Source organism: Podarcis pityusensis, assembly GCF_964106645.2.
Source record: "Podarcis pityusensis genome assembly, chromosome: 1".
Classification (NCBI taxonomy): Eukaryota; Metazoa; Chordata; class Lepidosauria; order Squamata; family Lacertidae; genus Podarcis; species Podarcis pityusensis.
The window spans coordinates 86,323,310-86,337,590 of record NC_138028.1 but is presented as its reverse complement, the minus strand read 5'-3'; the positions used below and the strand labels follow the sequence as shown (position 1 = coordinate 86,337,590).

Below are 14,281 nucleotides of genomic sequence, written 5' to 3'. Positions count from 1 at the left end.
TAAATGCTAAATGTTAAAAAATAGTAACAGTGGTAGCACTACACTTATTGCACAAGAGAAGTATGCAAAATAAATCCCAAAGCAGACAAGTCAGGCAGACCAATCAATGAACCAGAAATAGGCACACATATTTTCTTAACCAGAAGCATTGCTAAACTCATGAATACTGAATACCGAATGCTGGGAACAATAAAAGAGGGCTTTTGCCTTCATGTCATGCTGCCGGATTTCTCAGAGGTAAATGGTTAGACTCTGTGGGAAAGAGGATGCTGAACTAGATGGACCATGTTGGCTTGATCCAGCAAGCTGTTTAACAGTGGAATGATTTCCCTCGGAAGGTGGTGGACTCTCCTTCCTTGGAGGTTTTTAAGCAAAGGTTGGGTGGCCATCTGTCATGGATGCTTTAGCTGAGATTCCTGCATTGCAGGCATGAGCCCTCAAGCTTCCTTCCAACTCTACAATTCTACGATTCTGTTATTCATGCTAAAAGAAAAGGTGATTAAAATACCATGGCTTGTATTCAACAGTAGTGCCTTTCCATTTGTGAAAGAGTTTTTGATCCAGCCTCTGCTAATGGAAAGGTGGAACAGCACAGAAGGTGATGTGGGGGGGCTACTAGGGGAAATCAATGAAAATAGTCTCTATCTTCCATTAGCAGAGGCCTCTGCTGACTCACATATCCTTCTGAGAATGGAAAGACTCACTTCTGTTCATAGAGGGGCACCATAGGTTTTGGAAGTCCCCATAGGTTTTGGAAGTCGGCACTGACTACTGTACAGAAAAAAATAAGGTTTAGTACTTAAAACTGAAATAAAATGTGTAAGAAACAAACATGCTGGATGAAATGGAGAAGCATTGTTATAGCTTTGGAAAATGACTTTCACACAACCCACCTGGAAAAATCCTTGTACAAAAACAGCAATCAGAGCAGAGCTGTGTAACTGTTGACTTGCAAAAAACTGAATCCTGAACACATCACAGACAATGACTGGGACAGTCCAAGACAGCAGAAAATGCAGAGGAAGGGAACCTTGGTTTTTAGAATTACATTTTACTAAATGACGCACTAGGAATATATGACAAAATAAAGCAATATGTCAGTCAATACAATAAAATGGAATGTCTTCAAGTTGTACTACCCACAACTGTTAAGAGTTACCTGACTAGGAAGCAAAGGTGCATATTATTTCAGCTGTTTTGCACAGATGACATAATTCAGGAAAGAGAGGGCAGCACATGTCAGGAATCACCTCCTTTTCAAACTCTGAGATTGGGCCACTAATATACTGAACTACATCTGTTTCAAAACCCTAAATGTTTCAGCTAGCATGAGCAAATGGAATCAAGGTCACACCATTAGCAATTGTCTAAAGGGTGTGTGTGTGTGATGTAATGACCTAACAGACCAAGGGATGACTATGACAAAACCGGTCGTGCTTTGAGAGAATACCGCTTTATTAGTAGACAAGCGGTAGCATAAAAATAAACAATTGATTATATCAAACTAGCAGTCAAAAAACTGACAAGATGGAGACACTGGTAAAATGCTTGCCAACATGTAACATGTGAACAGGCCCACCCACGAATAGAACTAGTTCACCAGCAGAACGAGTCTATCATTGGGCTGTGAACTCCAAACACAGGTCTGATGTTTCGAGATAAAACTTGCACAAGAACGAAAGACCAGTCATTGAACGCTTCGCCACGAACCCCCCCCCCCCAAGGCCAGGCGTTCACATGGCCACGTTTTTTCTGTCTTGAGCCTGATGAAGGGCTGCGCCCAAATCTGCCCCCATGAATTCCTCTCAAACCCCCATTCCGTAAACCTATAAGTAGTAAGAAAGAAATATAACTTTCCCCAACCCGCCATCGGGGATGTGGGGAGGAAGACTGGCGGTCCCCACGTGTCGACGTTGCCTGGGGCCAAAAAGAAAAGGCGCTAGAGGGCGCGAGCCTTTCGTGTGAGCTCAGTCGCCGGAGCGCGTGTCGTCTCGCGCCTCGTGTGAGCGCCTGAGAACAAGAGCCCGGCACGTAACTCTCGCTCTAGGGCAGGACATGGGGAAGCCTGGGCGCGGAGTCCAACACCCTAGTGAAGGGAGACGGGAAGGGAGGGACAGGCGAGCGGTAACCCGGCGCTGGTGGCCACGGGGCCCCATTCCCCACTTACCGGCTCCGGGGCGGGCGGTGGCTTGGCCCCCTCTGGCCCAACCCGAACCTCCCGCCGTCACCATAGAGACACTTCCGGCTAAGGCGGGACCAGAATGCCGCGTGCGGCGGCTTCGAGCGCACCCCGCCCCACGCCCCTCACTCAAGCGTATGAGGGACGCTGACGGAACTGCCCGGCATAAGGAAAAAGCGGGAACTACGCAACGCGTGACTTCAGCTACCATCATACACCGCGCCATTCCACTTCTAGGCGAGTAGAGGGCGGCTTCGGCTCCAGGAAGCGCGTCCAGCGTTCTACTACATTTCCCAACATTCCACGGTGCTAAGGCAAACGGGGCTCCTTCCCGGGGGCGGGGGGCGGGGCTAGTGACAAAGAATGTCTGATTGAATTTCTTGAATGTCCATAGCATGGCCATATGGGCCTTGCAAAATGACGTCACCGAGCCTAGGAGCGGAAGTGGGTGGGGTGGGAAGAGGTTTCCTTGTTTGCAGCAGAGAAGGCGGAGTCTACCTGCTGTTTTTGGTACTGATCTGTCCCCCTCCCTGCTTTCTCCTGTTTTCTTCATGGGTTATTTTTCCTCCTTCCTGCTATGTGGCTTATCGTTAGCCGACAGTGCTGTTCTCCCTTCTCTTTCCACACCGTTTGGGTGCTATGCCCCCCGCCCCTTCGTTAGCTGCTGAAGCACCCATGGGTGCTGCAGCTCCTCCTCCTCCTCTTTCTTCTCACTCTGCCCCCGTGGGTGCTGCGGCATCTCCTCCCTCCTCTGGTGAAAACTCCCTCCTGTGCTCCGATCCCGCAGTTTCTAACCCTGTTTTTCCCCCAGCAGGTAGGATTATTGCCCCTCATCCCTCGCTGACTCCAGCCCCGTTGCAGCGCCATGGAGTTTCCAGATTTAGGTGCCCACTGCTCAGAACCGTCTTGCAAGCGCCTTGGTGAGAATGTGTCTTTAGCTGCATGCCTCACATGGACTCCCTTCCTGGTTTCTATCTCCTTGGGGAACTAAACTGAGGTCAAGGGACTTGGGTTGGGAAGGATTATAGTTTGGCAGAAGTTCTCGTGTTCAGTCCCTCGACTCTGGGCTGGGAAAGGCTCCTGTCAGATTGTGGAGAGTCTTTGGAAGTTTGTGCAAACAGTTCTGAGCTAAGTGGACAAAGGTAAAAATGGGTGGGGTGGGATGAGGAGGGACGAAATACTGTGCCAAGGTAGGCAGTAAACAACATCCACTAAAACAGGGTGAGAAGCAAAACTCTGTTTGCAGCTGTGACACAAATACAGACTAGTCATCAGAATTCTTCCATTCTACCCCCCAATACAAAGAGCAGCGTGGTGTTGCATAACAGGTTGTACTACTGAGTGTGGGAGCCTGGATTTTCTGGGTCTGCTTATGAGTGTGTGTTCTGGAGCTGAATATCAAAGTTCTTGTTTTTGAGTCAGATTTGCCCTTCAGCCAAGGGATGTGTTTTGAAGCTAAGCACACTACGCAGAAATTTTCCACTGAAATGAACCATGAGCATGTTGTGGAGCTGTAGTTCATGAAAGTGTTAGCAGGCAGATTTTTTCAAGGGCTTCTGTTTTCTCAACAGTTCATATCTTGTTTTGGTAAGTACTGATGACTTCTAGGAACTAGCTAGAAAATTTCTGAAATAGTTTCTGTCATCATGCACAAGTTATGCTGGTAGTATGTTGCAGCTTGGATAGCATGTCGTGATGGCTCCAGCATATTCTTTTACATGTGGAGCACAGCATGTTAAAAGGGCTTGCCTCCATTTAGGTGGTGTGTTAGTGTTGGTAAAAAGCTAACAGGTGAGTAGGTGCATCTCTATGGAGACGCACCCTTGGTATTTTCCAAATTATAAATGATCTTGGTGTCCCAAGTTGCTTCAGTGCTTAAAGTAATGGCATAAATTTCATTCCCAGATGAAATCGAGCAAGTGCTAATGATCATAGCACACTGCATAGTCTTTGCTTTTGTTTCCATTAGCTCTACCTTTAAGGGAAAGGCAACTGCTCAGTGGCAGAGCAACTGCTTTATTATTGATCAAGGTGGCAGAGAGAGTGATGGCAGAGCAGAACTGGAGTTCCTAGAGAATGCAGACGATCAGGATCCATCTCAGGTTGGAATCAGGCACAGTTTTGGGACTGAATAAGCCTTGGTTACTTGGATAGATGATCCGTATTGAGAGCAGGACAAGTGGAATGCGCCTGTGCTTCTGCCTCCCAGCCTGTGGCTTTTGAAGCCATTGATCAGTGTCCTCCGGGAACAGCATGGTGGGATGAGTGTTGGGGGCACTTTTTACTTTGGCTCCATTCCTGCGTACAGGGCTATGTCCAGTGAATAGCACTGAGAGATTGCATCTTTGTCCCATGGTCCTTTTGTTATGCTGTGCCACAGGGCATGATTCTGCAGCTGTTTGGAGCAGTTCTGTTTCTCCGTAACATCTGAGTCACAAAAGGCTGTGTTTGGTCTGGAACATTGTCTAGATGCAGTTGTGGAATGGATGAAGGCAAATAAACTGAGCTTAAACCCTGAGAAGATGGAGGTACTGTGGATAGATGGTTCCTGTGTTTGAGAGATGAGCCATTTGCCAGCTACTCTCCCTCTGAAACAACAGGTTTGTGGGTGCTCCTGGATCCATCTTTGTCACTTGAGTTTCAGATTGCCTCAGTGACTAGGAGTACATTTTACCAGCTATGGCAGGTGCATCAACAATAGCCATTCTTGGATAGGGATAGCCTGGCTGTGGTAATTCATGCACTGGTAACCTCACTTCTTGATTGCAGCCTGTGGGGCTACCCTTGTGCTTGGTTCAGAAGCTCCAGCTGCTGCAAACTGCTAGGGGTGGGCTGTTGATGGAGGCAGGAACATAACCCTGGTGCTTAAAAAATGTGTACTAGCTGGCTACATGTTACTGGGTCAGGTGCACAGTTCTTGTATTAATTTGCAAGACCCTTAGCTACTTGGGTCTAGGATATCTTAAGGATTAGCTGGTCCCCTATATCCCTGTCTGATCACTGAAATCTTTCAGGGAGTCTCTGTTGGATGTCTTCCATGGTTCAGATGCATGTTTCGTAACTGCTAGAAGCTGTGCGTAGTGAATCCAAGCTTATGGAACTCCCTCCCAACTGAGATTTGATAGACACTCTTCTTGCTGAACTTCAGGCATATGACAAACTTGCTTTTTAAAAAATATTATTTTTCCAAATTATTACAAATCGAACCAAATTACTTTAATACAAATTCTTAAAATCTGGTTTCCTGCTCCTGTTACAAACATATGTTTGCAACTTTCTCATCCCAGCAGATCCTTTAAGGTAGTGTTTGGGTTTATGTTAAGTTTTATTATCCATTTTTATTGTTTTGTTCTTTGTATGGTTTATTAGTAATGCTAATGATTAAGCACTATATAAATTATTTAAATAAATATCCAGAAAGTTCCAGGTTTGATTCCTGGCATCTTCTGATATGGCTGCGAAAGATTACTTCTAACTGAACTCTTAGGAGAGTCGCTGCCCTTCAGTGAGCTAGGTTGACTCAGTATAAAGGCAGCTTCCTTTGCTACCTGTCTCATATGAACACACATCCCTTATGCCAAGAATGGAAAATTTATGGTCCTTCATAGGTCGCTACTTATACCACCGCTAACCGTTGGCTACACTGATTGGGGATGGGATGGTAGTTGGAGACAAACAACATCTGGAGAGTTGCAGGTTTCCTCACTTCTACCTTACCCAGCCACGCTCTCTCTTACAAGAAGACCAGTCTGTCTAGCTAACCCAGAAATAGTGCTTCAGGTTAAGAACTTTGCTTCAGGATGAGAACAGAAATCGTGCAGCGGCGGCACAGCAGCAGCAGGAGGCCCCATTAGCTAAAGTGGTGCTTTAGGTTAAGAACAGTTTCAGGTTAAGAACAGACCTCCAGAATGAATTAAGTTCTTAACCCGAGGTCCCACTGTAATAACATTAACACTGGTGCTTTTTAGCTAGAAAATACTAGTTGTGTTTGCATGCTTCAGACAGAAAGGATTGTAGTCTATCATGCTGATGCAAGAAACTGCTATGGTCAGGGATTGGGATCCTTCTGGGGGTGCTACCTAGCATGAAATGTAAACTGCCCTCTTATGCAGATGGGCTTTGAAACAGGTCCCACTGTGTTTGTGCCAATTAAGATTAGACATGGGGTTCACACACCCCAGTGTTTGTTGAAGTAGAAGCCCTCCTACTGTGTAGAACTTGGTGTGTGTGTGTGTGTGTGTGTGTGTGTTTGAGAACATTTTGCTTAGTCGTCCACAATCTTTTATTGCACGCCAGGTTTTTCTCTACCAACTCAGCCACCTGCCATGCAATCTGGCTCTGGCTCAGTTTCTCGATAAGACAAAAATAAATGCACTTTCTTCCTGTCCTATTTGTAGAAGCTTTTTCCTAGTTCTCTTTATCTGAAGAGTCCTGGGGAGAATTGGATATTAGCTTGTTACTTGAGCCCAGCAGTCAGGGGCTGCTGAAGGGGGTAGCCTGGATCTTATTTTCCTAGTTGCATACCTGTTTGAGTCTGTGTTAGTCATCAGTTACTATGGCATCGTCACTGTGCTCAGATCTTTTCTTACCTTTCCCGTATGCTCTTGGGAGGTTGCATATCCAGTGTGTTCTTGGCACGTACCCTTAAAACAAAGGATACCTAGCAAGTCCCGTGTAGGGCTGCAGAGAAGACAGCTGCAACTCTTCACTGTATTGTCCTTTCCTGCCCCTCAGATTTCCTCCCCCTGAAATGTGATGCTTGTGAACAGCTGTTTTGCACTGACCACGTTGCCTACGCTCATCACAACTGCACGTCGGCTTACAAGAAGGTAAGTGAAACTTGGAGGGGACAGTCTGGTCGCTTGCGGCACTCTGACACATCAGGTGTAGATGCCCTCTCCACGTTCATGAAACACACTGACCTTGTCTACGCCAAAGGGTGAAATTTGTCCTGCTGTGGAGGAAGCTGTTTCTTTTCAAAATCTGAGCATTTTCTGGAAGTGCTTCTTATGGGACTGACTGTTGGTTTGTTGTTGTTGTTACTTCAGTTATTCGTTCAAAGGCTCCCTGTGCAGCAAACACATCATTAAATGATTATAATTAGAAACATTATGAAAGCTGTTTAGAAACCATCAACATTCTCCCAGCCAATAATTTCAGGGTTGCCAGGAATAGTAGCTTTCAGGATCAGATAGCTGAGTGAACAGGACAATTTAAAAATTCCTTTTGAAGGTTAGTAATGATAGAAACAAATACACCTCACCAGGGAGGGCATTCCACAAGTGGAGACCTACCACTGAGCAGGCCCTGTCATGGGTCAATGCCAACCAAGTGGTTCCTAGTGGCTGTAATGGGATGTTACACTTTAATGGGACAATGTTCACTCTCTTTAATAGTGAACTTAGGTGGTGAGTGCTGACAGAAATGGAGCCAAAACAGGGCCACTGATGGACAAAATAGATTATTTGGGGAACTCGGAAGATTTCATAAGGGTATGCGTATGATGTGGGTGGCGCTGTGGTCTAAACCACTGAGCCTCTTGGGCTTGCCAATCAGAAGGTTGGTGGTTCAAATCCCCACGACAGGGTGATCTCTCATTGCTCTTTCCCAGCCTCTCCCAACCTAGCAGTTCAAAAGCATGCCAGTGCAAGTAGATAAGGTAAACAGCAGGAAGGTAAACAGCATTTCCATGTGCTCTGGCTTCTGTCATGGTGTCCTGTTGCACCAGAAGCAGTATAGTCATGCTGTCCCCATGATCTGGAAAGCTGTCGGTGGACAAACACTGGCTCCCTCAGCCTGAAGCGAGATGAGTGCTGTACCCCAGAGCCACTTTTGATTGAACTTAACCATCAATGGATCCTTTACTTTTACCTTAGCTCTATCTATCTATCTCCCAATGGGCAAAAGAATCTCCCCAAACAGCCAGTGAAAACTGCACCTGCTCAGTAGATACAGAATTTTGAATGTCAGTTAGAAAATAAACATGGAGATTTGGTGGGGGGCAGATGGAGAACAGAATACTCTCCTTGGAAGGCATGGCCCTCTGGAACCATGAACAGGAGCACACCTTAGGAGATGAGGAGACCCTGCAGCATCTAGTATGCTCTCATATTGAGTTGGCCAGGGGTCATTGTGTAACCTGTTCTCTGTCTGTTCTGTCCCCAGGATGTGCAGGTCCCCGTGTGCCCACTCTGCAGCATCCCGATCCCTGTCAAGCGGGGAGAGATGCCTGACATTGTGGTGGGAGCACACATTGACCAGGACTGCAAATCGGACCCAGCTCAGCGCAAGCGCAAGGTAAGAGGCTTCATCCGTCCTCTCTGCTGCCTCTTGTGGGACACGTTGCTTTAAGTCCATCAGAATCAGATAGGTAGACATACAACAGTTGGATGCAACCTTAATTTTGTGGTTTTTCTATGCATATAGAAATATTCTGTGCATATAGAAATATTCTATGCATATAGAAATATAATTTCCTTATAAAATAATATTAAAACATACACACACACAAAATCTGATATGCCCTGAAGTTTGGATTGTGTGTCCCAGCGGACCCTGGGTTCCACAAGCAGGTTTGGGGCCATTATTCAGCGATAGAAAGTGTGTTTTCTTACAAAAAAGTACCTGTAATTTCCAGGTCAGGCTGGGAGAGACCCCTGTCCCAAACCCTGCAGAGTCTTTGCCAGTCAATCAGCTAGATGGACCAATCTTCGTGATATAACACAGCTTGCTATGTTCCTATGCAGTGAGGTCCAGATGGTTAGGGGTCCTTTCAATGGCAGAACTGTGAGCAACCCACAGCTTGGGATTTCTGTGGGTCTTTCTCTGGAGCGTATCTGAAGGGCTGGGATAACGGATGAGCTGTGCATCCAAATTGAGTAGCACTAGTGAGTTTAGTCTGGCTGCAGAGTTCAGACTGGCTACGAGCCAAATTGGGGCCAGCCAAGTTAGAAGAGCAAGCTTCAAAACGGGTGGGGGAAATGTTTGGCCCTCCAAATATTGTTGGACTGCAACTCCCATCAACCCCAGCCAACATGGCCCATGGTCAGGAATGATGGGAGTTGTAGTCCAGCAGCATCTGGAGGCCCATTCTTGGAGATTACCGTAATTCGGATGTAATTTCTCATTGGTTAGAGGCTTGCAGTTTGGCATTTCCTTGTCATTTGGGCAGTCCAGGACCTCCATGCACACTGCCCAGGCTTGTGCCCCAGAGAGGTCACTTCGCAATGAGCAAAGGTCTCTTGTATGCATTTACAAAGCAGCTGTGTACTGGGTGCCTTCCTCCCTCCCCCCCAACTGTCTTGAATCACAACTGTGTCCATCTGCCTAGATCTTTACCAACAAGTGTCAGAGGCCTGGCTGCAAGCAACGAGAGATGATGAAGGTTCTGTGTGACCAGTGTCACGGCAACTTCTGCCTCAAGCACCGACACCCACTGGATCATGATTGCGCTGGCCCTGGGCATTCCCTCTCCAAGGCAGGGTAAAGGCGGGACAGAGGGCTGGGCTGGGCAAAACGCTTGGCATGTGCCAGACACACACCTGCAGCCATGCAGTAATGCTGGTGTGCATTCTTCAGGAGACACTGGTTTCTTCCCCATCCTTGGTTGTTGCAGCACACGAGTTGGGGTCCTGTGGCCCTCCAGATGCTGATGGTCAACAGTTCACATTGTCCCTGAAAGGATAGTGCTGGAGTGGATTCTTGCTAGTCTCAGGGGAAGGGGGAAGGGCTTGCTGCAATGGCGAGAGAGGTGCTCCTGTTACTAAGAGTTGCCTTTCCCATTTCAGGAGTGCCGCGATCGCCAGAGCTCAAAAACCTGCCAAAGCACCTACAAGCACTACACCCAGCAACGGAGCCACGAGAGCTGCTGCAGCTCTGCCAACCTCCAGCAGGTACAGTAACTGCTCGAGTCTGCGTTGTCCCCTACCCTTTCTTCTTATAGCAGCTAAGCTTACCGTACAGCTTCAGGAAGCATTGCACAGGCAACTCCCAATGGACGCAGGGGTTACGTTCCAAGGCGCCCTGGTGGATTATCCCTGGGGATTTTCCCTCTCCATCTTACATGCCTCACAAGTAGTGACAGCTGACATCTTTTTTTGCACACAGAGCCAGTGAGATGGCAAGAGCACCTCCTCCGCCGCAAAGCATATCTCCTCCGGTGGTTGCCCTGCAGAATGGATTGGTAAGTCCTGGCCAACAAACTGGGCATTTACACCATTAAACACAGGCTGTTGCCTTTTCCATTGCACACAGGCAGAAACTGGGGAAATGCATTTTAAGAAGTTATTATTTGTAAAGAAACAACAAACTATGAATATTTGCAGGAAAAAAACATTCTAGTGTTAAAAAGAAGCCTGAGAAAAAGGATGGTGGTAGTTGGGACAAGAAATCCTGGGCGTAACAAGGAGAAGAGTCGTGTATAAGTGTTCAGAATGGAATCCAGTGGGGAGCCAAAGACAGATCAGGAGGAGAGGCAAATAAGTAAGAGCTTCAAAAGTGAGAACAAAAATTGTAAGCCAAATTACAAATGAAACCAAGAAGTCAGGAAACGGAGAGAAAGATAATGTATTATCTTGTGGGTGCCTTCACTTGTAAGCCTCATCTCAGCTTACAAGTGGACATATTGCTTCATGTCCTTTGTTTAATATGCATCTGTGAGTGGTCGCTGTGGTGGGACAGGGTGGGTTGGGTCCAGATTTGTCCCTGTGGCACTCTGCTAACTGGATGCACCCAAGGCCAGAAGTGGGGGAGGTGATTTTCTGCAGTTCTTCCTTTCCGTAGGTCTTGAGAAAGTCTGCTCCAGAGGGTTGGAAAGACAGTATTTGGGACTAAAGGGGAAAGCTGGTAAAAATTCCTTTCCCCCCACCCAAACTCCCTCTAGTGAAAACCTCCACAGTGGGGTAGAAGAGCTGAAAGAAAATTCACACCTTGCAACCAATGCATCCCTTTGGTTTGATAGTACATGGGTAGATGAGTCTAAAAAGTCTGGGGCACAAATGTTCATGGCCCTCTAGGGGCTGTAGTGGCTCATTTACCAGAAGTAATGTTTTTAGTGTTCACTCTGGAAGTGTATACTGAATTCTGACCAAACTATGTCTCGTAGGGTACAATATACATCAGGAGGCTTAGTTTGGTCTTGGCATATGCTTTGCCCTGTACCTATAAGCTGCAAGTTGCTGCTCCTCCACAGCAGGCTGAATCTGCTTTTGTGTTTCAGAGTGAGGAGGAAGCGCTGCAGCGAGCCTTGGAGATGTCCCTCGCAGAGGCAGTGCCCACCCAACCACAACCCCGCAGGTACAGCACGGTTGCGCCAGCCCTGCAGAGATCAGCTGGCTTCAAGATCTTACTGGTGCCACCGTGCCAGGCTGCCTGCTTGGAATCTGCATATATGGGAGACTCTCTGGCAGAGAATGGGGGAGGCTGTGTTAACATTCATGTGCCCAGAGGACTGTTGATATCAATTCCAGTCCTCTGAGTGTAAGGAGAGCCTGCTGGATCAGGCCACTGGCCCATCTAGTCCAGCAGATGCCTGTGGGAAACCGGCAAGCAGGACCCGAGCTTGACCCCACTCTCCTCCTGTGGTTTCCAGTAAGTGGTATTGAGTAGCATTACTGCCTGCAGCTGTGGAGGCAGAGCATAGATGTCTGTGCTGCTTAGGCTCTCAAAGCATTAAATACAGATCTAAATGTGGTGAGATCACTGTGTGCACACCAACATACTGACCTCTGCTTGGAGGTTTTTATTATTTAAATGGAATGCAAGTTCTTGTTAAAATAAATCACTCCCCTATCTCGGGAGAAATGTGCCAGGAAATTGCTGGGGGGTACAGATTCTAAATTGTGCAGCATGTCTGACTCATCCAGTCCTGTGTCTCAAACAGTGCCCAGGAAGAGGAAGATCTTGCACTGGCTCGGGCCCTGTCGGCCAGCGAGGAGGAGTACCGGCGGCAGCAGCAGCAGCAACAGGTGAGCAAGATGAGGCGATTCCCACAAAGTCGCTTCTGATCCTCCTCCTGCACATAGACTCTGCCAATCTACCAAGGCTTCCTTGTGAGTAAAAGAGGACAATCTCATCAAGGAAGTCCAAAGCCAAACCAGCCAACTAGAGCCCAAATCAGATCAGCCGCCTATAGGGTCTTTTCCTATCAGCTTTTATTGTATATAGAACTCTGCTGCTAGGTTTGGTAAATGCTTTTAGTTGCAGGGAGGAGTAGGTTAACTAACTACACTGAATCGTCCTGCCCAGCTTGGGGAGAAGCAGGTATCCCAAAAGGTCAGGCAGACTTGTGCACTGCAGATTTTTTCACATAGATTTAAATCTAACCCTTGGCCACCAGTCCTGTTTGCAAGTTGGGATTACAGAACCATGGCCCTATCCCTCTCTCCTTGCAATATATTGTCGTCATCCGCTTGCCTTTTATGCCACTTGCCCTTAAAACGGTGCCCAAAGTGGTTCACAAAATATCAAGTGAACAATTAAGTATAACCGTTTAATATATATATATTAGAAATAATATCATCAATAAGTATATCCATATAAGTTTGGTTTATTTGTATTGTTTTAGACAACATGATTTCACAGCTTAAAACAAAACAGGAGAGAGAATAATGCCCTCCTCCATCATTTTATATATAATCATAGAATGTAAAACAGTGTGCTTTGTGCATGTGGGGTGGTGTAAGGTTCTTCTGGGAGAAAATGGCCAGTCCGGTCTTGTTGGGCAGGGAGGGAAGGATGTGCTGCCCTCTCTGGCTGTTCTTACCCTCAGCATATTTGTGTCCTAGGCTCGAAGCACAAAGCCCTCCAACTGCTGTCTGTCCTGAGCACAATGAGACGCTATCAGCACGTGGATCGTGCCTGGTCACCATGGTTCTTCTGTCCCCACCTGGGTTACCTCCTTCTGCCGCTCCCTCAGGACTACTAACAATGAACCAAAGGCTGAACTCCCTGCCTGGTCCTCATAGTCCTCTCTCTCTCTCTCTCTCTCTCTCTCTCTCATTGATACACAGCTGTTGTCACCTTGCACTGTGACCATCAGACACCTTCTGGGGTAGCTGGCAGTATTTCTCCCCCTGGATGGAGCAAGTGGTAGCCCTGGGGTAGGGTTCCCAGACTTTCCACCAGAGCCGTGGCTGGCATAGGTCACAGCAGTGGAAAGGGGGAGTGGAGTGGCCGGCAGCACTGGCATCAGTCGGGTTAAACCTCAAACTGTCAGCTGTGTAGGGGAAGGTCCTACAGCTGTGGGGAGTTTGAAAGAGAGGCCCCAACTCTCTTAGCCTGTGGCAGTCCCAAAGCTGGACAGTAGGTGGTGCTAAACGCTTTGTAGAGAGCTTTCTCCCCACCTTATTCTTGGTGCTGCTGGGCTTCCTCTTGCTACCTATCTGTTTAGGGGAAGCTGTGGGTGGGGAGATGTCTTTCTAAAGCTGCTCTCTGTCAAATACTGGCGCTGCTGCTGCATCAGAAGCAACAGCAGGGACATTCAAATCATGGGAAGCACAATGCAACGCCCAAGTCCTCCAGGAAGAGGCGGGATTCGTGATAGTCACAGCGAGCAAAGGACAAGATCTCTGGGACCTGTTCCATGCAATCCCTTTCCCTGCTGAGAAGGCGTGTCAGGATTCCCCCCTTCTCTGTGTTTCCTGACTAAGGCTCTTTCTGCCAGCACCCTTCTCCGAACATCTGCCAAAGATCAGCCTTGACCAACCGATCGTCCACCGGCTGCCCTATAATGCTAGGGAAGGGAGATCTCCGCTTCCAGTAGACGGCCAGCTTCTCTTAGACTGCATGTTGGCAAAGCTGGCTGGCCCCAAGCTGCACCCATACCTCAGTGACCACATGGATGTCTTTCTTCTGCCTGATGCATGCTTTGATCAGGCACTGTCTTCTACCAGATGTATAAAAAAAAGTTTGTTTTTTACAGCCTTGGGCTTCAGCTGTATGCTGTGCAGCAATTATTAAAGTCCCTCCCTCTGCAGGGGCCACTGCATCATCCAGCAGTCTGTGCCTTTGCTATTATCACCTCCAGTGTTGTGGGAGGAAAGATGTGAAGGCAGGGCATTGTGGGAAAGCTGGTGGGAGCCAATAAAGTCACAGATAGAACCA

At 47.5% G+C, this 14,281-nt stretch overlaps 2 protein-coding genes across 10 annotated transcripts in view; one reads left to right on the top strand and one right to left on the bottom strand.

The window, feature by feature from the left end:
• Positions 1-2,307, bottom strand: part of TTLL4 (tubulin tyrosine ligase like 4) — a 29,425-nt gene extending 27,118 nt beyond the window's left edge. For 4 of the 5 annotated variants that reach the window (XR_013988292.1, XM_081012833.1, XM_081012828.1 and 1 more), the window contains exon 1: positions 2,168-2,307. The gene's annotated coding sequence lies outside the window, so the exon portion shown is untranslated. The remainder of the gene's footprint in view (positions 1-2,167) is intronic. The other variant, XM_081012830.1, reaches the window with a different exon arrangement.
• Positions 2,281-14,281, top strand: ZFAND2B (zinc finger AN1-type containing 2B). 5 transcript variants are annotated; one of them, XM_081012936.1, is made up of 10 exons: positions 2,281-2,416; positions 2,994-3,099; positions 6,914-7,008; positions 8,345-8,476; positions 9,510-9,661; positions 9,967-10,071; positions 10,286-10,361; positions 11,397-11,473; positions 12,060-12,144; positions 12,964-14,281. In XM_081012936.1, the coding sequence occupies exons 2-10, from the start codon at positions 3,045-3,047 to the stop codon at positions 13,000-13,002; spliced, it is 816 nt and encodes a 271-aa protein (XP_080869062.1). In that variant the 5' UTR covers positions 2,281-2,416; positions 2,994-3,044; the 3' UTR covers positions 13,003-14,281. The 5 variants fall into 5 exon arrangements, with proteins under 5 accessions (XP_080869062.1, XP_080869063.1, XP_080869061.1 ...); XM_081012937.1 differs by having other exon boundaries at positions 2,370-2,485; XM_081012935.1 differs by lacking the exon at positions 2,281-2,416 and adding an exon at positions 2,572-2,689 and having other exon boundaries at positions 2,991-3,099.

Bases quoted from the DNA above. Each gene is read 5' to 3' on its own strand.
- ZFAND2B (XM_081012934.1), top strand. From the start codon at position 3,700: ATGAAAGTGTTAGCAGGCAGATTTTTTCAAGGGCTTCTGTTTTCTCAA. The intron at 8,477-9,509 runs GTAAGAGGCTTC...CCATCTGCCTAG, and splicing joins CAGCTCAGCGCAAGCGCAAG to ATCTTTACCAACAAGTGTCA. The intron at 11,474-12,059 runs GTACAGCACGGT...TGTCTCAAACAG, and splicing joins ACCCAACCACAACCCCGCAG to TGCCCAGGAAGAGGAAGATC.